This window comes from Rhynchophorus ferrugineus, unplaced genomic scaffold (genome assembly GCF_030347505.1).
Source record: "Rhynchophorus ferrugineus isolate W39M unplaced genomic scaffold, kcgeb_rfMv2 rfM1, whole genome shotgun sequence".
Lineage (NCBI taxonomy): Eukaryota > Metazoa > Arthropoda > Insecta > Coleoptera > Curculionidae > Rhynchophorus > Rhynchophorus ferrugineus.
The window spans coordinates 71,788,326-71,813,190 of record NW_027472580.1 but is presented as its reverse complement, the minus strand read 5'-3'; the positions used below and the strand labels follow the sequence as shown (position 1 = coordinate 71,813,190).

General features: G+C 32.8%; 4 protein-coding genes and 1 long non-coding RNA gene across 5 annotated transcripts in view; 2 read left to right on the top strand and 3 right to left on the bottom strand.

Annotated features, from left to right (window-relative positions):
* Positions 1-147: 147 nt before the first annotated feature.
* Positions 148-1,375, top strand: LOC143199626 (coiled-coil domain-containing protein 137). Its single transcript, XM_076409568.1, has 4 exons — positions 148-307; positions 367-682; positions 733-1,041; positions 1,091-1,375. Exons 1-4 carry the CDS (start codon positions 231-233, stop codon positions 1,289-1,291), a joined length of 903 nt encoding a protein of 300 aa, XP_076265683.1. The 5' UTR covers positions 148-230; the 3' UTR covers positions 1,292-1,375.
* A 118-nt stretch (positions 1,376-1,493) lies between these two features.
* LOC143199619 (innexin inx2) lies at positions 1,494-2,964 on the bottom strand. Its single transcript, XM_076409555.1, has 4 exons — positions 2,619-2,964; positions 2,373-2,564; positions 2,187-2,320; positions 1,494-2,138 (listed from the first exon to the last, which is right to left on the bottom strand). The coding sequence occupies exons 1-4, from the start codon at positions 2,857-2,859 to the stop codon at positions 1,629-1,631; spliced, it is 1,077 nt and encodes a 358-aa protein (XP_076265670.1). The 5' UTR covers positions 2,860-2,964; the 3' UTR covers positions 1,494-1,628.
* A 415-nt stretch (positions 2,965-3,379) lies between these two features.
* On the bottom strand, positions 3,380-7,443 carry LOC143199613 (uncharacterized). The gene is made up of 12 exons (XM_076409542.1): positions 7,101-7,443; positions 6,766-7,035; positions 6,491-6,706; positions 6,186-6,437; positions 5,811-6,133; positions 5,494-5,751; positions 5,301-5,440; positions 5,087-5,199; positions 4,226-4,377; positions 4,028-4,153; positions 3,697-3,967; positions 3,380-3,633 (listed from the first exon to the last, which is right to left on the bottom strand). Exons 1-12 carry the CDS (start codon positions 7,290-7,292, stop codon positions 3,508-3,510), a joined length of 2,439 nt encoding a protein of 812 aa, XP_076265657.1. The 5' UTR covers positions 7,293-7,443; the 3' UTR covers positions 3,380-3,507.
* Positions 7,444-8,212: 769 nt separating this feature from the next.
* LOC143189981 (uncharacterized) overlaps positions 8,213-24,865 on the top strand; it is a 34,293-nt gene continuing 17,640 nt past the window's right edge. The window contains exons 1-6 of the mRNA XM_076394019.1: positions 8,213-8,423; positions 8,497-8,646; positions 8,707-8,962; positions 17,341-17,473; positions 17,530-17,655; positions 23,545-23,811. Coding sequence (XP_076250134.1) covers positions 8,253-8,423; positions 8,497-8,646; positions 8,707-8,962; positions 17,341-17,473; positions 17,530-17,655; positions 23,545-23,811 — 1,103 coding nt within the window. The 5' untranslated portion in view covers positions 8,213-8,252. The remainder of the gene's footprint in view (positions 8,424-8,496; positions 8,647-8,706; positions 8,963-17,340; positions 17,474-17,529; positions 17,656-23,544; positions 23,812-24,865) is intronic.
* LOC143189987 (uncharacterized) lies at positions 10,514-11,667 on the bottom strand. The gene is made up of 3 exons (XR_013004136.1): positions 11,459-11,667; positions 11,070-11,395; positions 10,514-10,991 (listed from the first exon to the last, which is right to left on the bottom strand). It is a non-coding gene; the product is annotated as an uncharacterized LOC143189987 (long non-coding RNA).

The window sequence follows — 24,865 nt, the reverse complement described above, 5'->3', positions numbered from 1 at the left end:
TCATGTTGAGTTTCATGTGGAGAAATAATGAACTGTACACTGTAAAATTTAAATTTGAATAATTTGTTTTATTATTCAAATTTAAATCGTATATGTTGTTAATGCCATAAAAATTAAAGAGAAGCAGCGTTTTAGAACTCAAACATTATAACCTTAAAGTTAAAAATACACATAACCTTTAATTTGTATATAAAATATTTCATGAATATAATCGTTGTAGAAATTCTAAGATGGGTAGGAAAATCCCCGGAAGAAAACACAGAGGTATAAGAGATCCAGAAAAGCAGAGTGCAGAAAGATTTGCAAAGTAAGTAAGCAGAATATGAACTGTTCATTGTCTAAATTATAATGTATCTATAATTTTAGAATTAAAGATAAGATTAATGCTCCACCAACAAATCCTGATGAGCAGCAGATTTCTAATAGTTTACTCAGATTAATGGAATTAAAGAATAAAGTTAAAATTGGTCAGTATAATAAAAAGAAAATGTTTAATAAAAGCAATGAAGCAGATAATACAACTAAAAAGAAAAATGTAATAAAACCTAGATTTAAACGATTGCCAGGAGAATCTGATAAGCAGTTTAAATATAGAATAGATTGTATATGTAGGGATACTATACAAGAAGTAGCTTTTGAAGACAAATATAATGTGAAGATTAAGAGAAATGAAAAGGGAGAGGTATATAGTTAGTAATTAATGTATGTTAATTTTACGTTAAGATAACTTAGGTTGAAGGTGTTGAGAAAAGGCCACCTGATGAATTAGAAATTTTACGAAAGAGAATCCTTAAGGAGAAAAAATCTAAACCAAAAAAAGGTAAACACAAAGTTGATGAAAAACCAGAAGAGAAAAAACTGACAAAGTCACAAAAATGGGCTTTAAAGAAAGCTCAAAAGAAGCAAAATAAATTGTTAGAACAGCAAAATGAAACTTTGTCAACTCCAAGGTTGGAACAGGTTAAATTTGGTGAAGTAGTTCATGCTCCACCAGTACTAATTCAACCAAAAAAAGTTTCTAAAAGGGAAGGAGCACCTAGAGTAAGTTGTTTTAGTTTTATTTATTTTTTAATTACAGTTTGTTTTTTAGCCTGGTGAGAAAGCTTTGCTTCTGAAAAATATATTAGATGATAAAGACTATGCAGTTCCTCATAATGAACAGAAAGTAAAAGTTAAAAAGGTTATTGATAAAAAAGGCAAACGTAAACATTTGCCAGTAGCCCTTAGAAGGCAGTTAGATAAACAACAAAAAGAAATAATTGAAGCTTATAAAAAGCTAAAAAGAGTGTAAAAATGATTGATTCAACAAGTGCAACTTTAATATTGTATTATATTTAATTAATAAATGGTTAATAAGTTTGTATTACATAAACAAGTTTTATTTTATTTAATTACAAAAGTTTATTTAACATTAATAAACAACTAACCTAAACACTAAAACTAACTATTACAAAATTAAACAAATCAAAGTACTTTCCTTGTTGGTATATATATAGTTTTCTAACTGTTGAGATATATAACTATATTTCATAACTTATACATAAACTAAAATAAATATTTATTTTCTAAAACAACAAAAACTAAGTGTAAAATACTTTTTAACTAACATTTGAACAAATTCACAAACTTTATATGTTTATTCTATATGAGTTAGCAACATTATAATTTATTTTTCGGTCATGTACTGCGGAAAGTAACTCTTTATAAATTAAGGGGTTTAGTTTTTTACCCATAGTGTATAATAAAAAAAATTGTCCATGTGTTAAACGTTGAGTAATAATGGCTGCTTTTTTCTTACTTAAACTTCTTACTTGTGCCATTAGAAGATAAGTACGAAACTTGGTCCAGTAGATAAACATTGCTCTATAAACTAATGCAGCTACTGTAAGAAATAATAAGATGATAACCCAATACCATAGTATTAAGAAAAACTTTTCATTTAAAATATTTAATGGAAGAAGGCATAGTGCATCTTTAATTTGAGCAGAGCCACTTGGGCCAAAGTTTGTGTAAATGCATTTAGTTCGTTTAGGAAACACTTCATTCATAGCCACAGGCCATGGTTTTGTAGCTACATTGTATCCATATGTTGAAAATTTTCCATTAAGATACCAGTCCATAAAAACTATTTGGAGTATCTACAAAGTATTGATTAAAAACGGGCAATAATATTAAAAATGTCCTACCAGATTAACAAAGTTTAATGTCTCACAAAAAGCAAAACGATATGCAAAAATATCATGACAGTCAATATCCAGGATGTATTCACTTATTTTTAGCTTATATTCCGGCGACCATTTTCCTATTATTAAGGGCTCACCTGCAATTATTATAATTTATAGCAACTTTCTGATTATTATGAATTGTCTTACGCAAGTCTTTAACTAGTTGTCCCAAACGATCTCCTTCCCATGTTTTCCACAAATATCTGGGAATATAAAAAAGCAAAGCTTGAAGACAAAATATTAAACAAATCCATTGATAATATTTAAGCATAAACTTTTCTGTATTATTTGTGGATATATTTTGTCCCAGTCCATTCAAAGTTTCGTATTCAGGCGCACCTTAAAAACACGTTCTTACTATATAAAATTTACTAGTATTAATAATGTTTTTACCTTTAAAATTATCATTTAGAATAAAAGTTCCTGTAACCCAACAATAAACATTTACCATTTCCTTTTGGTAACTTACATCGCAATCTATCGGGTCTCCAAAATACTGTTTACTTGATAATAAAATTGAATATATTATTAACAGTATTACGGAAAATTTGTAATGTAACTTAAACACGTTATTATCCGTGCGGATTTCATCACCTTTCACTAAATTTTTGAAACTGTTGAGAAAATCTTGCATGTTGCAGTATAAAAGTTAGCGCGGATAAATTTTGAAGTGTATTGGAATTGTCAATTGACAATGTTTTTGTCTATTGTTTTTTATTACTTCCCTATATAATGTTTTTACTGATATTTCTGGTTTATATTATTTGTTTAATTAGTAAATACTGTTCGTACCTTATGATTTATAAACTTTTTTAACTTAAAATATTTGCAGAGAAAAACATGACTCACAACTTATCTTTTTAGTTTACAGGTGGCGTTAAGAGTGGTTCATTTTAAATACTGACCTTTTCGGATTGATATGTTTTATAGCCGTTAATATATACCATAAATAAATTTGATTATCTAAAAGTTTTATTTTTCAATAAGTAATATACCAAGATACTATATTGATACCAGTAGGGTTATTGAAGGAATAATTAAAACCTTTAAAACTATTAAAGCGGCAACTGTCCAAGGTTTTGAAACCTGGTTATCATACAAATGATTATAAACAAAAATGTTATAATTTAGAAATTACAAGATTAAAAGACATGTTTCTTATATATTTTTATTCAAAAAATATCACAATATATATATAATTATAAAGGAAATATATACATTATTTTGCTAAAAGGCACCATTATTTTCAGAAGCAAAACTGTAGTTAAACTTGTACTAGTTACTAAATTTGAGAGTTGGCCATTTTCGTGATGCTTTCCAATATCGCGGATTTCATTTGTAATGTTGCGGTTGTTTCCTCTAGGCGTTTTTGTTTCTCTTTCAAAGATTTCTCTAAATCAGCTACTTGCTACAAATTAACATATAATTTTAAGTTAGAAGTTTTATGACATTTTGTAGACATTTTATATACCTTAGAATAATTTTTGATGCTGGCATTAGCATCTTGAAGTGATTCATCCTTCTTTTTCAAACTCTTCTCTAACTTGCTGTAATTCTCCTCAACTTTGGTAAATACTTGTTTAAGTTTCTGCAGTTGCTCTTCTACACTGGTTTTAGCCTTTGTAGTTTCCATCAGCTTATTTTCCAAATCCTTCACTTTGGTTTCAAGTTCTTCTAAGGCTTGCTCTTTCAGTGTTACCTGGGACTGGTATGCTTTGACTTTCCCTTTTTCTGACTCAAGTCTAAAATGATGGATAATTTTTTATGCATAATTTATATCTAACTCTGAATCAACTAATTACCTATTATGTAAATCCTTAATATTTGATCTGAGTTCATCCTGTTTTCTCATAGATTCCTCTAATTTTTGGATAGTACGGAACTCGGATTGTTGTAATTGGTTCTGTTCTGATATCAGTCTTGTAAGTCTATAATGATGGAGAGACAGTGATATTAAAAACAAATTTTTTACATATTCAAGGTTTTACTTATAATTTTACCTATGTTGCAAATGCGAACTATGGCGAGTTGCAGCTTCAATACTTGCTAATGCTGTACGCTCAGCTTGCGCTAAATATGATAGTTTATAATTATACAACTCCATTAAGTCCGAAGTTGCTGCATTGCCAAGGTTATTACTTTCTATCGAATTCTAAAACAAAAATTATCTTTAAAAATATTGAGTTGTTTGCTGCAATCATTACTTCATTAGCAATCAGGTTAGCTCAATTTAACAAATAATTTGCTATATATGAGATATTATTGAAATTCCCTTGTTATTTGAAAAACGCAAGTAGGCTTTGATGATTCAATTACGTTGTTCAATTGTTTCTCACGGTGAGCCCGATCCGAGTAGATACATTTTCAATTTGTGGTATTCGTTCTGTAGTACTCGCTGTGATTGGGATGAAAAAGTGCTAATCAATGTCGCCGCCAATCCAAAATCCCGTTTCCTTTCCGTTATTCCCTACATGGTATTCATTCTTCCTAACATAGTGATTCACAAAAAAATGCGCGGAAAGCCAGTCAGTAAACAAACGGCACCGGATCTTATATGAGAGCAGGGCGAAGTTCCCATTTTGCACTAATACATTTTGATAATAAATTTCCATTATTTGGAATTGCCTTTCAATTGAGTAGCAACTGATAGCAATAGATTCAGCATCACTGACTGAATAATAAATAATAGGAAGCTGCCAAAAACATAGCCGCCACAGGCCAACGTCGACCCGTCTCAATTGAAAAATTCTATATTATGATTTTATTAGAATAGGGTATAAAGCGTTACTGTTAGGCTAGATTATTGATGACTAATGCAAAAAATTAATAACCAAATATGTAGCATATTAATCTGTACTTACCTCAACCTTTTCTAATACATTGTCCAGCCTTTCATTTTGTCTCACAGAAAGTAGGCTAAAGGTAAAATCATTGTTTGTTGTTGAGTGATTAGTATTGTTACATTCATTCTTATCTAAAATATTAATTCGTTAAAAATAATTACTGAATATTTAGTTCATTGTATTTTAAATAAATAAATGTTCTAAGTATTGAATATAAATAAAAAAGGATTACCGCTAATCATTATAGATTGAGATTTTGTGAGTGCTGCTGAAACACCTTCAGCACATGATCGATTTGAAAGTTCCAGTGCTAGTTTTTTAACATTTGATGGGCTTTGACAAATAGCTTTAGCGAGTATTACGTGTATCTGACTAAAAATACACTGTCGCTATTTGTAATATTAAATATTATATGATATTTTTACCTATTAGACAACAAATTGTTTAAAAATTCCATCCAACTTTTATCGCAATTTACCAATTGCGTTAGGAACTTTAAAGCATAAATATACAAATTAACAGATTCAATACTACAGGTATTTTCACTGAGACGCGGGGAATCGTCACCCAGTAAAGGGGCGAATATTTTTCTAAAAATATCCTCTTGGAGATCGCTGATTAACTTACTTGATATTTCTTTAACTTGTATTATAACAGTAAGTAGCTGTAAAAGAGCGCCTAATCTGCAAAATGTTGAATGCATTAAAATTATATTTTGGAATAAAGCATTTTTTTAACATACCTTTTATTATACTCAGAATGTAGCACTATAGAATCATCTTTACAAGAATTTAATAACAATATAAATGTAGGCAAACCAACTGCTAAAGCTGTTAATATTTCATTTTCACTTTTCACATCCGTGTTGTTTGCTATTGTCGTCAAAATTGCTAAGGCTTGAAAAGACACGGTACTTTCTTGAATCCATTTAATAGCAGTTGATATTATTCTTAGAAAGTGAGCTGATACTTCTGGTACTTCCATTTCAATAAGAAAATCAAGAAATTGTAAGACTACTGAAGTACATTCAGAGTCTTTAATTTTATCTTGGGAATTTTCAATCATCTAAAATTATCAATATATTACTATATAGTAACAATAATGATTAAACACTCACATCTAATAATGCTTCAACTTTATCATAATACTTTTGGTAAACATTCAATGAATCTTTATGATTATTTTTAATATTTTCAGTAAAAAATTCTGTAATTTGGCGAAGTAAAATACTATCTTCTTTTTTATATGCTTCTGAAACAGCAACAAAAGTACAATCTATCAACTTCAATAAAATTTCTGCAGGTATGTAACCAGAAATATTTTCTAAAATTATACTAATCTGACAAACATATACTTCTACAAGAGGGCCCTAAAATATTAATTATTTGTATAACATATATTAGTTTATTTTATGATTGTAACCTTTAAAGATAAACATATTCTTATAAACTTCTTCAAGTCAACATTCCTTTGCAAAATGTATACTGTCAATATATTTCTATAACACAAATTTACTAATAACCCCATAGAAAGTGTTACCACATCAGTTTCTCCCTTTTCTATCCACTTGCAAAGATATGAAATTAAATGGCTCATGTGTGGAATTTGCCAATGTATTTTGATTCCACAGGTCATATCCTGTAAAAAATATATTATAGAAAACCATATAAGTGCTTTTTTAAAATGTATAATTATACCTGCATAAGTCGAAGTAATCTTGTTTTCTTTTCATTCGACAATTGATCTCCAATTAGCCTAGCTAGACAAGGCAAAAATTGGTAAGTCTCTATCAATGCAGTTCTTGCTGTGTGATTTTTGCAAGCATTAATAAGAACATCTACGCAATACCAACTTGTCATGCTTCTTGATTCAAGAGTATTCATTAAATCATATAAACTAATAAAAAATTTGCCAGCTAAATTTGTGTGAGGGTCGAATATACTCAAGTCTAAAGTTAAACTTAGGGCCTAAGACATTAGATATTCCATTAAGTTAACTAAAGATAAAAATAAATTAACAGCAACGAGTTTACCTGCAAATACTGGTTGATTTGTATTATTTTCACTTCCGCTTTGGTTTCTATATATTCTTCAATTGCTATAATAAGCTTTTTAATCCTCTGGAAAGCATCTTCAATTCGTATACTACCATTACAACTAGGTAATGTAGAATTATATTGTCCTTTTAATTCATCCATTGTGTTGCTATTTACATGACATTGCATATTAAAATACAGTATTTAATTACAATATTAAAATAATTGAAAATGTTACTTCCATTCATTCAATAAAAGTTTTATGTATATGTTAAAAAAATGTTTACTAGCGAGATGATGGTGAGAACAAGTTTTTGAATTGATAGACGTTATAAGCAATATTGCCAATAGTAAATATATACTTGAAATCAGATATGATATATAGTGTATAACAGTATTGTAATTAACAAAAACACAGTTGTAATTATCCACATAAATGCATGAATTCTTAGAATTAAACAAATGTTAATTTCCTAGTTTTGGAATATACACATTACTTTAACAAACGGTTGAGAATACTTGGTTTTTAGGGTTTTTATGACTACAAAGTATGTATGGTGTATTCAATAGTAGAATTTTACTTAAGATTAGTGAGTGGTGAATATAATAGATATGGTACAGTAAATTATTCTCAATATTTCAAATAATTAGTTTAAAAAATAGAATTACTAATTATTTGCAGTATTGGGTGTTGCATATAGTTTGCTGTTCTTTGACTATATCACACAAAACAACTTTCTTGTATAATAAGATTTGGATTCTGTTTTAAAAATTATTTTATTAAGTACCATAAATATAGATTATCCAAAATTATTTACCTGATTTTACAGATTATTTGGTCAAAATCATGGCATATTGGAATATTTGTTTTATAGTCGATTTGAATTGAAATAGTAGAAGTCACATTTTAATATATGTCTTTAATAATATATAACTTTATACCCTTATCTAGTCTTTTGTCAAGTAAATTATATTTATTTGTGTAGTAAAATTTCCATTAGTATTGGACAATACAGTGTTGTTTTATTAATTGCAAATCTGGAAATATTCTCTATTAGATCACAAAATGTCACATTTTTTCAAAATTTGTCATCTTTTCAAATGTAGCTCATCAGTTATTAAATAAAATTTGTTGTATATTTGTTCAATATGGCTGCTAAAAGTGAACTTACTCATATGGTTTCCTTAATGATTATTTGTGTTGGTGATAATAGTATATTATTAACTTTAGATGGTGCAAATAACGATCACTGGTTGCCCTCGATTAAAGCTGAAACTAATTGCAGTTGGTCTAAGCTTGTTGCTAAAGAGATACTTGAGGTAACAACAGGAAAATATTTTTATTTTTGTGGTAATAATTCAAAGCTAATTCTGATTATCAAACAATCTACAGATTTTGGGTCTTAAAATAGCAGCAAAATTATTGCGGCTCTATAAAATGTGGTATCCTAAAAAGGAGGGTAGTACTCAGTTAATGCATTGTGTATTTCAACTTGCAATTGATCTCCAAACGAAGACCAAGACAAAAAATTCGATGGGAAAGGTCTGTAGTGGATATTATTTCTTATAATAAGCGTATTTTATTAAAACTATGTTTATATAGTATCGTGGAAAAACTAAATGGATAATGGAAACAGATTTACAAAGTTTATGGGAACAAAATAGTTTGAAATCCCCAGATATTTTAGAGCTATATCAGCTGGCTCGGGAGTTTGAACCTGGTTATCTATATACGGTGGAACCAGCGGAAGACATTATTACGATGAGGAACATAGCAGAGATAACTGACGAAATTTTAGTTTCTGGCAAGGCTACTAATTACCAGCAACTGGTAGATTCGTCGGGTATTGACAAGCTAGGTGAATAAGAGATTATATAACAACTTTGTATCTATCGTTTCTTTGGTACTCGGAACTTTATTGTAAAAATGCAATTATAATGCAGTTGGAATTAATACGTAGATTCGTACAAAAGACCGCGTTGGTAATACTGCAATATGTTATTCCCTTAAGCAATTTATCTCTCTTAAAACAGCTGTAAATAACCTGTTTCAATACACCTTATTAAATTCAAGATTCAATGATGATAATTTATACTTTTTAAAAATGTTCGAATCTACCGCTTCAAGCATATTAAGGCGAGTTTCACTTTACTATTTTAATTTTTGACAGAGAGAGTCATCATCGCATTTTTCGTATTTTTGTGGAAATCGTCAACAAACGTGTCCAGTTTTAAAAGTTAAAATTTTCATAAATAGTGGAATATTCAATAGTGAGTGTTGAGATTTTAGGGTATTAATTTATATTCTGAGATTACTTTAACAAACAGCTTTATTGATTTAATATATATACTATTTTATAATAAATATATATATATATATATATATATATATATATATATATATATATAAATATAAATATATCATATATATATATATATATATATATATATATATATATATAAATATATATAAATATATCATATATATATATGTATATATATATATATATATATTATATATTTATATGTATATATAATAATATATGTTTAGTTCTGCGATGAAATTTAGGATGTGTCAACAATCTCTTTAACAGCTTCAATTGCAGCTACAGCTCAGCTTCAGTAGTTGACGTTGCCACCGTAGTTTGTCTTTGATTTAACCATGAAATTGCCTCAACAGAATACTTTATGACAACTCCGGATCTTGATCAACCTGTTTTTAAGCAACCTCTGAAATCTGCATCACTGATGCACTCCAAGCTAGCATTTTCTGGATTCGATCTGTACATGGTTTCGTAGTTAGTTGTCCCTGATTGTAGGCCAGATCTGGTTTAGTCCCAAGCATTAGATACATTAATGCCCCGACTGCTTCTTTGCAAGGAAACTTCTGCTTTGCATTATCTTCTTTTCCTGATTGTGAAGTTTCTCCAAACTTGAACAGTGAACTCATAAGTCTCAGGAACTTCGCTTGTATTGACTAAATTTTATGCTATTAGAATATAATCATTCAAAGACTTTCAAGCTTTGTGTAATTCAAGAGCAGCTAGAACAGAAAATTTTTTGAAATATTCGGCACATACCAGAGATCCTCCAATGTTATTTCTTCACATCTGTCTTCAACTGTTGATGAGAACCGAATTGTTCCTTTTCCATACGCATTTAAAAATTCTTTTCCGGCACTTTTAATGCATTGTGGTCATAGAATAAAGAAACTTAGAAGCGCATCTCCTATGTTAAAATTGGTTCTAAGTTACACTCGGAATGCACGGGTGAGGGCGCTGTGGCGCCCTTATGACAGTTAGTTACGGCGGGAATAATTTGAGCGGGAAATTTAAACATGTGTAGTAAAAATTTTTAGCAGGAAATTAAAAAAAATTCTTTTAATTTTACTGGGAAAATAAAAAAAAATATTTAAATAGATTTTATTGATATATTACAATTACATTAATTTTCCTTGACCATAAACACATTGATATAATCACAGAGATATCTCCACTACCCAAAACACATAATCCACTGATATTATCTTCTCTCTAATATTTAAAACAAACATTGAAATAAGATAATATAACTATTAATGGTTCTGTTATATTATTTTTTAGAATCAACTAAATTAACAACCTACTTAAATTGAGGTACATTTTATCAAATATGACAACTGCAGTTCGGTCTATACAGTCAAGTTTTTGAACTAACGACCAAAATTAAAGGTTACTACTCAAGCAGCAAAAAGGAACCTTATTCAGTATCTGCATTAATATTCTTCTAGAAGGCAAACAGAATATCTTCGATAACAGTTTATATCCGCTGCCACTGCATTTTAATAAGGATAAAGCCATTAGTTTTTCATCAAACCTAAAACGAAACTGAAGGTACAGGCTGAGTTATCTGTAAATGAACATATACATTTCAAGTTAGAACTTCCATTCTCTAATAATAAAGATAAGTTTCTTCTTATATACTTACTTCTGGGTCTTGTTGGGGTGGAAGAATCTCCTATATATCTATCAGCCTCAAAAAACTTATGTGATTTAATATTACCATTAGGGACATATGTTCCTAGTCTTGTAGTAAAGGTAAATAATTTCAATAAATATTACTTAATTATTTCAATGCAATAAATCATTATTATTTAACAAACTAATTACTATTTAAATTGCTAGTAGGAATCACATCTTGTTTCAGCCCTGGCTTTCCACTTTTTGGTCTATAGTCTTCATCATTAAAATGATTACAAACTTGGACTCCTGGACCTACATAGGAGATCCCCTTAAGGTTTTCTTTTTATTACACTAATAAATTAAAATACACAGAGCAATCTAAAGTAATTGTCAAATATATATAAAAACACATACCTAAAAACTTGACGTAAATAAACAATACAAATTATATCACCCAAAAATGACCGCTAACTGCTTAGGTTAGAATTATTAATACCGAGGCCGAACGACAGAGAAGCACACATATAGATGTTGCATTTTTCATTTACATTTGGCCGTGTAACGGGGATTCCGAAAAGCTTAAACGTGGGACCCGATTTTTCCATATAACTTTCACTTCTAAATTTCTTTATTCTTTGATTGTGGTTGACTGAATGTTTCGTAGCTGACAAAATAATCTGACTTGTTTGTCAGATGTTTCTAGATCCATTGTCAATCAACCAACTGTTTTCATCTACTTCTGTAGAAAAAATTTCACCGAATGTCGTTAATAGTAGTGTATTTGTCCCTGTTGCTGTTGCATCCTTAGACGGTCGTCCATCAGCAATCCACTTTTGATATTGTCTAATCCAATGGCTCGGTTGTTTGTAATAGTTACAAGTACTTTTGACCTTAAACTGTTTTTTTAATTGTTTTACTCTAATTTGGTTTACTTGATTTTACCACTAAAACTTCCTGTTAAACTTTTACATCATTGAGTTTCGTAAAATTTCTTTCAAACATGTATAGTTGTTCTATTAGCTTTTCGAATGTCCTCATGTCATTCCTTGTTAACATCATCCAACTTGATTTGAAAGTTTTAAAGTTTGCTGGTGAAATATGCAAAACTTTACATACTAACATTAAATCAGGTAATTCATGATCGTTTATGGTTTTAAGTCCGTTATTTAATTCATTCCACAAAGGCAGGAAAGTCGGTACATATTTATATAACTGATTCCTGGACGATGCTTCGAAATTTTGGTTCTATGCCTCCCACACTTCACAAACCGTCTCTTTGTCCTTACTTTTTTTGATATACAGCATATGTTATTGAACTGGTACAAATAACCAGATACCATAGATTTCTGTATTACAAAAAATATTGATTACCCTGGATTACCAGTAAATATCGAATTTTACGCTTCCATATCAGCCATTCCGTTTCACCGTTTAGCGCTTTAATGCGTTTAATTAAATCCATTTCTCTATCTAACCTCAAAGAAAAAGCTATTTTCTTTTTGGACAAGAAACTAGGCACATAACCTGTTCAGATTTTAGGTTATTAATTTATATTCTGAGATTGCTTTAACAGCTTCATTTATTTAATACACCTATCTAGACTTTAGAAGAGTCTATAAACAAAAAATGAATAATCTATAACAACAACGTGATTTTTCTCTTAACTGACACTTAACAGTGAGTGAAGTTGTGATCTCAATGTAAGTAACAACATACACAGCTAACCAAATCCTGCGTTGAAGAATTTGACCAATTGCTCGATAAATATTCTTACAAGACAAATTAACAATTATCTCTAATCTAGATGAAATAATAATATAATAGATAGATTAAAAAGCATATGGAGGTACACCCATAATCATTCGAGAGGATATACATTTTGAAAGAGAAAAATTCAACAAAGATTACCTGCAAGCAACCAGTATAACTTTAGAAGAAACCCATTATTGCCTACGTAAACATAATAACAAATCGGAACATTTCCAAACTTTCTGTAGTACGCTAGGAAATAAGTTTTTTGTCGGAGCAGATTACAATGCCAAACATCTATGTGGGGATCAAGTATAGTAACCTCAAAAGGTAGGGATCTGCTGAAAGCGATGAAAACAGATAACTTACAACATATCTCTACTGGAGAACCAACATATTGGCCATCAGACAGAAATAAAAAACCCGATACTATAGACTTCTGTATCACAAAAAATATTGATACAAAAAACTGTCCTGAAAAATCATGTTTCAATTTGTCTTATGATCTTTCACCAACAATAGTAACACTTTCTTAAAAAATATCTTCAAAGACCAACTTCCTTCTCTGTGTAATAATAGAACTAACTGGCCGCTATTTAGAGAAACATTAAACAGAACCATATCTTTAAACTTACCATGACAAACTGAAATTGATATAGAAGCAGCAGCAATGAATATTACAATAAATATACAGGAAACAGCATCTTTCGCAACTCCTAAGAATGAAACATTACCAAAAAAAAAACATACACACATCAAGTACAATTCGGGAAAAAATAGCAGAATAAAGAAAATAAAAGGAAATTTAATAAAGCAGTAAAAGAGTTGAAGGAGTTGATTCAAAATGAACAAACACAAGGCATTCAGGAATACTTAGAAAATCTGACACTAACTGACACAGCAGATTATTCATTGTGGAACACGAAAACTCAAAAGGCCCCAGCAGGATAACCCTCCTATTAAAATAAATGAAAATAATTGGGCTAGAAGTAATAAAGAAAAGGCCGACATCTCTTCAGAGTATCTAAAAAATGTCTTTAAACTCTTTACGTCTGGAAGGTGAAAAGCTATCTCAAGATGACGAAAGTAAAATCACTAGTTTTCCAAATTCGCCATTTCAAATAGATTTACCGCATTAAAAATTCACCGTCAAAGAAGCTCAACAAATAATAATCAGAGAGATTGAATGTAAATAAGCACCTGGATATCGTCCAGTAACCGGAAAAATATTACAGGAACTATCAGAGAAGGGGGTAAAATTACTAACATTCATATTTAATGCTATATTACGAATTAAATATTTTCCTAGAATCTGGAAAGTAGCTCAAATAATAATCATTCTGAAATCAGGGGAAACAACAGAAGATGTCACCTTTTGAGAAACTGTCCATAAATAGGTTCAATTGTATAATAGAAAAAAGAAAAATAATTACAGAACACCAATTTGGGTTTCGCAATAAGCATGAAACAATTGAACAAGTGCATAGACTTAAAAGCCAAAAGATATTGTTCTGCTGCGTTCATAGACATATCTCAAGCTTTTGATAAAGTATGGCATACCAGATTGCAGGTTAAATTAAAGAAACTTCTTCCTCATCCGGATTATGAGCTACTAAAATCTTACCTCATAGATCTCTATTTTACAGTAAAACAAGGCGATGAAGATATCGAATTACATGCAATATATTCAGGAGTTCCGCAAGGTAGTGTTCTGTACACAGCTGATCTGCTACCTACAACAAAAATAACCACTATGGCAACATACGCAGACGATACGGTTGTCTTAGCCTTCTATGAAGATCCAGCCATAGTATCAATTAACCTACAAGCACACATAAAACCAATAAAAATGTAGCTGAAAAGATGGCGTATAAAAGCCAACGAAACAAAATCCAGTCATATAACTTTTAGGCTGCGTAGAAGAACATGTCCACCGATCTATATTAATAACTCTCTACAACTCTGGCAAGTAGCGGATGCTAAATATCTTGGTATGCACCTAGATCGATTAAGAATAAGCACATATTCGTCAAACGGAAACAACTTTGACTTAAATTCTACTAAATGTATTGGCTTATCGGGCGCAAATCCAAGTTATCATTAGATAACAAGATATTATTGTATAAATATATCTCAAGCCTATTTGGTCATATGGAATCCAACTATGGGGAACCGCTAGCAAGTCTAATATATCCATCATGCAACGGTTCCAAAATAAAGTGATGCCTGTCATTGTTGATGCTCTATACTATGTTTCAAATGAAGTGATACAACGCGATATTCCTCTAGTACCAATAACGGGCGTAATTCAACGTGTTTACTCGCGAATCAGCTGAATATGTGAAGTCATTGCGAAGTGCGTAGACTAAAACCTCTAACACCATCCAATCTGATTATTGGACGTATATAGACTTTAAAATAATTTTTAAAATAAGACTAATTAATTAAAATAGTATTTTGTACAGGAAATAACTTAATGGAGTGATTTTCTACATGTCATGTATATAAAATATAAACATAACAAATCCTTATTGCCCTCTGGGCAGACTGGGGAACTTCTAAGAGTAATGAAAAAATGTATCTAATCATTGAGAAATCACAACTTATCAATGGTAAACATTACCTAAAAATCTTAGCAATAACAAAACAAGGATAGAAATTTTGTGTGACTAGCAATTAAACATTATCAACGACTGCAAATGAATGAATCAACACCCCATGAAGGAATATTCCAACTTCTAAAGAAGTTTTCTAGATCCTTTAGTTATACTAAAACATCATCAAACAAAGTTCTACGATTAATTACCAATGCTTAGCGTTACATAACTGCAATTGAAGAGCTGCACGATGACCTCGATGACGACGAAGTGATCCAAAATTTCGTCTTAAAACATGAAATAAGATTGTTACGCGGACAACACGTGGAAAATCAGAAGATTAAAGCGAATCAAACCACACGAATTTGTATAGTGAATAAGTGTTATTCTTTACTTTAGCTTAATTAGTTTAGTTTTATTTTAATTTGGGAAATACATAGTGACATATTAACGATTGTACTGATGTATTGATGATTGTACAACAGAACAGTAGTAATAAATTAATTGTAAATTAAGTTTGTACTAAGCATATCTAATGTATGATGTAATTATTAAAGAAAAGTTCTTTCGATTACCATTTATTCAGCCTGTTGGGGTTGGACTTATAAAGATAGCAAAATTGGACCAATTATTCTTTTACCCTTAGTAGTTTAACAACCTGCGAAGTGCAATAAGTATTTCTTATGCTAATTACTATCCACCAAATCATGTCAGTAAGAGATCTTCTGTTTAAAGTGCCTTATTCTTATTATAAAGTCTATATTAGCCCATTAAGCACACCGATTAATTACTGTTGTCACGCATATTCAGCTAATCGGCAAATTCATGGATGCACATCAATGCCTCTAATTTTCGCTATTAAATAATAAATAATTCTATTACCTCAACAAAATTAAATAAATACAAAATTAACCTTAAATTACTTCCTAATCACAACTCTTGCAAACAAGAACGTGTGATTGTGAAATATGTCATGCTAGTTTAGAATAAATGCACATGAGCGACCAACACGCAAGCTGAGGTCCTTTTACTGTCGTTAAAGTCGCTATAAAGGCATAGTATAGGAACCATCGCATGTTGGTTAAAACATATCCCAAAAAAATGGAAACAAGTGCACCTCGCTGTCATTCCAAAGAAAAAAGCCAAGTCTAACCCATCCGACTACAGACCCATCAGCTTGAATAGTCCACTCTCCAAGTTAGGCAAAAAAAATATATTACACGCTCTCAGTAGTTTCAATGACGCAAACCACATAATGTCCAATGAATAATTCGGTTTCAGTGCCAAACACACACGCCTTAATCAAGCTGCCAGCATCGCAGCCACCATTCATCAGGTTCACCCTCAAGATCGCAAGACTGGACACATCTTTCTAGATGTATAAGAGTTATAATTTGGCTGGCTATATTATGGTATTCAGATGATCCTTTCATTCACATTACTGGCCGGATTATTGTGAATTAATATCTCAACAACCTCAGTGAAGTTCTTACTACGACTAGCATATTGTTGCCAAACATTACTATATTCGAAGATGACAATGGGTCCATTAATAATAATGTCACACAATCAAAAAAGTTCAAATTTTTCGTTTGAGGAGTATAAAAGTATCATCGGTCCGTACAATTGCCGAGATTCAATACAATTGAACCGTTATGGAGTGTTTTAGAGTAAAAAGTGAAGAGTTCAATACACTGGCGGATGTTTTGAATCAAGAATGGGATAACATTCTGTTTGAAACTATTCAGATGAACGGTGACTCAACACCTTATTAATATATAAATGTGTATACGTTAGGTGTTGGTGTTATTATTTTGTTGATATTATTTTATTTACCCCCTGCATGTCAAAATATAAAATTAACTATAAAATATATTTATTTCGGTAATTATCTATTGATACAAAATAAATAATTAGTATACGTCTCAATATGGATACTGAATGTTACAGCACAAGAAGAAATATATTGCAACTTGTTCTTGCAACTGTGTTATCCGGCCACATATATGAATCAAAGAAATTTTGCGAAATTGTTGGTCGACGGTTTAGGATGGCAGAGGCCCCAATTGCCGTCTTTGTTCAGGTGAATGTTTTCGAGATTTAGTGGAACATGTCTGTAGTTTGGTTTGTCATTTTTAGATCTGCCGATTTGAATAATAGAAATGGCCTGTCCTTTCGCGAATTGTTGTATTTCTTGGCTGCTGTCGATCCAAATACTGGTCATGGCGGTATGGCTGCAGAATTAAGATGCAGATATATGTTTAAGTACGTATAGTTTTTTTAAATTATTACTCTTAGTGGTTCAACAATCTGCCCAGTGAGCAATAAGTATTGCTTATGGTTATACGTGTAATAACACAAACATTTTGAATTACAGTCGTTATAAGATCTATGATCTATCCAAAGTAGCAGTGAACTCACGTCATCAAGATGTATAATGTATTGCTTATTGCATTTTGTACATTCGTTTTAATACCAGACAATATGTGTTTTCTCATTTCATTCCAGTTAAAAACAGATACAATGCTATCCGATAAGTTCGAACATGTAAACGAATCAGCCTGCAAAAATCGGTTGGTAAATGTTTGCAAAGTTCTTAAAAATATTAGTGGTAATAGGAGGTAATAAACCGGTAAACGTTATTTTGGCCCTTTGCTTGTTTCGATAAATTTCAAATCGCTGCTTAATATTTTTGATTACTCTGTAAACTGAAACGAGGTAAAAGGGGCTTATTTTTACCAGTAAAATACGTTAGAGAGGTAAGCTGCTGGAGTTTTTATGGGAAATATTTTTATTGTGTTGCAGCCGTACTGAATATTAGTATGGACACTATAACTAAAAACTCCCAAATTTTGTATTTGCCGTTTGTCGCGAAAGGAAAGTATTTACATATCTTAGTTCTATTCGAGATTAAATTTATGAAATGCTTAAAAACCGTGAGTAGTTTTGACTATTTCAGAGAAAAGTGTTTGTTTGGAAAGTATGCATAGAAAACTTAGGGATATGCAGCTCTTTGAAGGATATAAGTCGTCACTTCAAACACTGTTACGAAACATAGGACTTAAACAGTATCAAATGAAAAATAACGCACGAAGCGGTCCAGTGCAACTTCCAGATATTGCTTTTAAAAGAATACAGTTTCTTGAAGCACATAATAAAATTCGCGGACAGTGTACAGACAAAATCAACAAAAGTTGATGGAAAAGGTAAAATTTAGAATAACATTTGATTAGGTTTTGTAAATCACAATATTTTTTTAATAATTCGTTGCAGATATATTGTTGTTCAATATAGAAACAGAAATCGAAAAAGGATCCCAACAAGTGGTCGGCAAAGGCTGTAGTTAAGGATTGCCATGCAAAACATAAGTTAAGTTTTTAAGATACCATGTTGAGTAGTAGATTGACGTATTTCAAATTGTTATTTGGTATATATTAAATAAATTAAATGTATCAGATGGCTGAATAATGTGGTCATGGGTGCAAGTCTTCTCCCCTTCCCTATCATTATATATTGGATCAGACTGAATTGTTGTGGGATGTGACAATGTGGTGGTTTTGGAATTACTATAGTAGATATGCTGGTCGAGAAATATATACAGGGCAAGAAGTGTTTGGATATGTCGACAGGATTGCCAACTATAGAAAATCGTATTGTAGAGTGAGAAAGATGTATGTGCATAGATATGCGTGTAATTGTTCTGAATATATATATGAGCATTTGGTTAAAGTGTACAAGGAGAGAATGAATATTAACTGTTTTGCAGATATGGTAAATGCATTAGGGAGAATGTAGTGATTAAATCTAATTTTATCAAGAAAAATGTACACTGGCAGTAACAGAAGAAACTAAGGAGAAATACAATGATGTCAGAATGATTTCATAACAAAGCACAGCAACGAATGAAACAAGAACTAAACATAAAAATGTATATATATTCTTTAATGAATTTAAAATCCATCACTAATTAGGTGGATTAAGCCTTTAGGTACCATAGGCAGTTTAGAAAATAATGTAGTGTAAATATAATAAAATAACTCTAACGTACAAACTATTGTGGCTGTTTAATTAACTGTAGTTTAAGTCCTTCGATAATATATGCATTAGATGTACTATAATATTAAAATAAATTATATTAACATTTTTGATGCAATATTTTATTTATATTAGAATGTTTTGACCTATAAGGCGATTGACATTGAGATGATGTAAGTTTACTGCTACTTTGGACAGACTAGGGATATTGCATCGTATCAGCTTATTAACGACATTAACATGGAGCATCGACAATAGCGCGCAATGCTTTGTTTTGGAACTGTTGTATGATAACCGTGTTGGACTTGTTAGCAATACCCTATAGTTGGATTCTATATGACCAAATAGTTTTTTTTTTATTCTGGCCTAAGACCAGGCTGTGGAATGTATGACGCATACCTGGTCGCGAAGACTTGCTCTGGAGTGACAAGCTGGACCGGGTTATGTTGGACTGCCAATACATTAAACCGAAACCGCCTCATAGTTGACCCCTGTGGATCGCTGCTGCTACTGCATTAGATTTTGGAGATATGGCATCCGCTGATCGGGCAGCCGTTATTGGGCACGAGGGCCCGGCGATTCTATTGATTCGCGAACCTGAGTTAACACACAACTGGGTACTGTTGTATGGGGGCAAAAGTTATGACTGTAGCGATGGATGAGGTCGTTTCAGTCTGGAAAATGGAGGGGGGGGGGGCTTGACGGGTGACGCGGTGCTAAGCTCCCAGCATGTCGACCAGCTCGCGAACAAACGCGTTTTCAGAAGAACTTGAGCTGAGTTGTTGTTTGTGGATTGATTGAGATATGAAGTGCTTGATTTCTGGAGTGTCACTTTCCCTATGAATTTGATTATTTCTGACAAACCATGAAGCGTTTCATATTCTCCTGAGGAGCTTATTTTGGAAAACTTGAAGCCGTTTGACCTAATTGGATGTAACAAACTTGAAGTAGACATTAGATCCATAGAGGAGTACGGACCGAATTAACATCTTGTAAAATAAGCATTTGATGGAGATGGGAAATCTGCTAGAAGGGCAGATCAGAGAAGATAGCAGGTTTGCTATCCCCGAACCTTTTTGAATTGCTTTCTGGATTTGGGAATGCCAACCGAACCGCCGATCGAAGTGAAGACCTAGGTACGTGACGTTATCCAGCCATGGAATTATTGCGGTGTCGATCTTAAGTTGCGAGACGCGCAGTGCGTAACGCTTCTTATGGAAAATAATGGCCTTAAACCACTTGACCGAATAATCGAGCTGCTTCTGTAAACGTTCATAAATTGTAACTTCGAACCTGGCGGCCGTGAAGAAAGCAGTGTCGTCAGCGTAAAACGTGACGTCAATGTGCTCTTTTCTCGGCAGATCTGAAATAAAGAGGTTAAATAAGGCTGGGGCTAGCGGGGAACCTTGAGATACGCCAGCATCGATTTGCTTACGACTGGAAAGTAATTCCCTGATCTTGACCTGGAAAGATCTGTCCGAGAGATAGGACTTGATGAGAGATTTTGCGATTGAGCCGTCGTGCCAGACCTTGTTGAAGACTTTGGTTAGGTCCAGAAGAACTGCTCCAGGCTTTTTACGTTGGTCAAGAGCGTGATGGATGTGTGCGGCTAAATGGGTAGCCTGATGGGCGGATGAGTGGTGAGCGCGAAAGCCGAATTGTTCTTCTGGAATGATGTTGTTTTCCTTTGTGAAAGAGTCGAGAGCGTAGAGTATTGCCCTCTCGGCAAGCTTTGAAATGGCACTGAGAAGGCTGATAGGCCTGTAGTCAGATGGAGATGATTTTGCTCCTTTCTTCGGTATAACCGCAGGACGGATCGAATTGACATCTTGTAAAATAAGCATTTGATGGAGATGGGAACTCTGCTAGAAGGGCAGATCAGAGAAGATAGCAGGTTTGCTATCCCCGAACCTTTCTGAATTGTTTTCTGGAGACCTAGGAAACCTCGGCTGCGAGCTGGAATGCCCGAAAAGCTGACAGTTGATGTACTGTACTGGCTGGCCGTTTCCCCTCTGGATCTCGACCTTGACTGTGATGACGCCGAGTTTGGTCATATAGATGATCTGTCGCTCATCGCAAGGGACAACTAGCTGAACAATTGGTAGTTCTATCCCGAATTTTAATTTCCATCTTTGCACAAATTTGGGACGGAAGCCTTGATCGAAGAGAAGTTCACGTACCTCGTCAATGGAAAGTGTTTCTGGGATATTTCTTATGATTACACGGAATGCCCTCTCCTCCGGACAACAGAAGGAATGGTAAGGATAATTCCTTTCCTCGAGCAGGGTAGTGAGTTTTCGGTAAACGTCGCTTGTGGTGACGAATAAGAAAATGCCATCCTTTTTGTTTCGGGTGCTAATATCAATTTATTGTGTCTTGGTGATTGTAATGAGCTCCATGAACCTCTTCTTGTCACGGAGCACTATAGGTGGGATTTTTTCCCTTTTTGATGGAGTTTGAAAAACAGTCGCCGAAATGATTGGCACTGTTTTTGTTGTGGAGGTTAGGGTTTGGTTAGTGGCCTACTTACCTGCGCAGGCCGGGTTGGTCTGGTGGTGATTGGTTTCGGTGGTGGCTGTGGGATCGTCGTGGTGATCGACTTGTTTTACACTGGTCTGGTGGCAAATTTGGTAATCGAAGGCTGTACGTTAGCCTTGGCTTTCGATTGGGTGGATTGAATGGCCGGTTTGACTACCGGCTTGGGTTCTGATTTGGAAGCAGTTGCCTGTTTCGTCTTGTTGCCGGCATGGGCAGCTGGCTTTCCTGAAGTGGAGTAATGGGCCCTCTCTTCATTTTTCCACCAAGGTGAAACCATCATCTGCATCTTCAGTTCCGTCTGACCGTTGTGCCGGTTTAGCTGGTGTCTGGGTCTGGGTTTCTGTGCCAGCGGCAGTCTTTATTTCCATGGCATCCTTTTGTTATTTCATGACATCCGTTACAGTAGCGGCGAGAATTTTGATTTCTTCTTTAAGATCTTTCGATTTTAAGAGCTTTTCCGTCTGTTTGTTCAGGGCGTCTGTCTGAGCTTGGGCGAACATTTCCACTTAGGCCATCTGCTTTCGCAGATCTTCATTCTGTTTTTTTAAATCTTCAATTAGCAATTCTTGGCTGTCTTCGGAAGATGATCCATCCGACTTAGGAAAGCTGGGGTAGTAGTCAGGAGGCGACGTCGGCTCTGACGTGCATGACGCCATTGCCTTGTCTGTAAACGCGCCTTTTCGGCGTTTTTTGGAGTTTTTCTTGTGGAGACACTGGATGCGTGATAACGGACCGACCGCCTCAGAGAAAGTTTCGGGTAATATTTGGAAGCGCTTGTAGGTTCGGCGAACCGGACACGATCGTTCTCTTCGAGAGCTAGCACGGAACTCATGACCAAATAGGCTATCATGTTAGTTTCCATATCGAGGAATCTGTAGCCTAAGTTGGGGTCAGTTTTTTCCAAGTATTCTTGAATTCTTTGGTATTGGATGAACTCTTTCAGATCTTTAATTGATTTATTGGATTTTCTTTTATTTCCTGCAGTTACTATTAGTTGCCAATACTTTTGTAGCTTCCTTTTCTGTGTTATTTCTTCCTGGATTACGCATATATGTATATTCTTTCTTATATATTAAACAGTTATGGGTTGCCATGCGATCCCTTGTATATTTTTTGTTATGTTATTTGCTGCTGTAATCGATTTATGTTTTTAATGATAAACTTAAAGAGATATCTTTTTTAATAATAATAGTGAGTCTAGTGATCTGTTAGAAGTAGTGGTCAGTTCTCTATTATATAGTCTGCCATTACACAGAGAAGGTGGTTTATCTTTAATGATAATTAAATTGAAAAAAATGTTATTACTACTGACGAGTATTCAGAACATAAATCAAAACATGATTTTATTCGACCCTTATTTGTATCAATATTTTCCGTACAAAACATCTATAGTATTTGGTCTTTTATATCTACCTGTTAGCCAATATGCTAACGCTTGCAGAGATATGTTTTAAGTTATTTGTCTTCAACGCCTTCACTAGTTTTCCACGTTTTGATATTTTAAATCGTTATCCCCACATTATAATTATTATAAATAAGACTAAATTAACTTTTTTTTAAAATTAAATCTGTATTTTTTAGATATTATGACAAAGATAGAGATAACGCCTTGAATATTGACGAAGTAAAAAATATGATTTTGGACTTGAGGAAGTCAAAAAAATTGCCCATCGACCCACAAAATGTGAATAAAGAGGCACAGGAAACGTATAAAGCTTTAGGTATGCAGGAATCGCAGTCGTTGGGTATCAATGATTTTTTGAGGGCAGTTTGTGATTTGAAGATCAGAGGAACTTCTCACATATTTAGATCAAACGTTGCTATTTTGACTTACTTAAAGGAACAAGGGTGAGTTATCCGTTTATTTATGTTTATATATAATAAAAAGAAGTAAAATGACATGTAAAATACTCAAAATATATCATATACAAATATGTACATAGTTAATTCGCAGATCCATCAGAAATTGTGCATTAATTTGTAAAAATAAGAATACGAGGGCCACTATTTATTTTTCGGGAATTGGTAACATTTTTGTCATATCCATGTCAATCGGACGGTTCCATCGTAAATTTTAGCAGTTTTGACGACATACGTACTCAGAACATTTTGTCTCGGTAAAAAATTGAACTGAATCGTGACATTTTCGTGCGATGGTTTTGTACGACGTGGATTATCAGAAAAGTGCATTAATCATCTTAATTTGACTTTTGGCGATGAAGCTCCATCAAAAACTACCGTGTATCGCTGGTTTAATGAATTGAATTGTGGTCGTAGTTCGTTGCCCGACGAGTTTCATGAAGGTCGTCCAAAATCGGCTGTTGTACCAGAAAACATCGAGGCTGTGTGCGAAATTTTTTTTATTACTCTTCGTGAGTCCACAATCTGCCCTATTGGCAATAAGTATTTCTTATGTCTATATTATATATACATGGCATGTAGAAAATCACTTCATTAAGCAATCTTCTGTATAAAATATTACCTTAATTAATTAGTCTTATTCTAATGCTTATTCTAAACTCTACATATGTCCAGTAATCAGATCAGGTGGTGTTAAACGTTTTAGTCTACGCACTTCACTATCACGTCGCATATTTAGCTGATTAGCGAGTACATTGGGATGCACTGACACTCTTTCGAAGTACTTCACACAAACACGTTGGATTACACTCGTTATAGGTTCTAGAGGAATATCGCGTTGTATCACTTTATTTGAAATATAGTACGGAGCATCAACAATGGCACGCAACACCTTATTTTGGAACCGTTGAATGATGGATATATTAGATTTGCTAGCGGTACCCCATAGTTGAATTCCATATGTCCAAATGGGCTTGAGTATAGACTCATACAGCAATACCTTGTTATCTAATGATAACTTGGATTTGCGCCCAATGAGCCA

Excerpts from the sequence above, each read along its gene's own strand:
- LOC143199626 (XM_076409568.1), top strand. The coding sequence starts at position 231 with ATGGGTAGGAAAATCCCCGGAAGAAAACACAGAGGTATAAGAGATCCA. Across the intron at positions 683-732 it reads AGAGAAATGAAAAGGGAGAG|GTTGAAGGTGTTGAGAAAAG; the intron begins GTATATAGTTAG and ends AAGATAACTTAG. Across the intron at positions 1,042-1,090 it reads AAAGGGAAGGAGCACCTAGA|CCTGGTGAGAAAGCTTTGCT; the intron begins GTAAGTTGTTTT and ends TTTGTTTTTTAG.
- LOC143199613 (XM_076409542.1), bottom strand. The coding sequence starts at position 7,292 with ATGCAATGTCATGTAAATAGCAACACAATGGATGAATTAAAAGGACAA. Across the intron at positions 6,707-6,765 it reads GATTACTTCGACTTATGCAG|GATATGACCTGTGGAATCAA; the intron begins GTATAATTATAC and ends TATTTTTTACAG. Across the intron at positions 6,134-6,185 it reads AAGTTGAAGCATTATTAGAT|ATGATTGAAAATTCCCAAGA; the intron begins GTGAGTGTTTAA and ends TGATAATTTTAG.
- LOC143199619 (XM_076409555.1), bottom strand. The coding sequence starts at position 2,859 with ATGCAAGATTTTCTCAACAGTTTCAAAAATTTAGTGAAAGGTGATGAA. Across the intron at positions 2,565-2,618 it reads TCTAAATGATAATTTTAAAG|GTGCGCCTGAATACGAAACT; the intron begins GTAAAAACATTA and ends CGTGTTTTTAAG. Across the intron at positions 2,139-2,186 it reads CATTAAACTTTGTTAATCTG|ATACTCCAAATAGTTTTTAT; the intron begins GTAGGACATTTT and ends AATACTTTGTAG.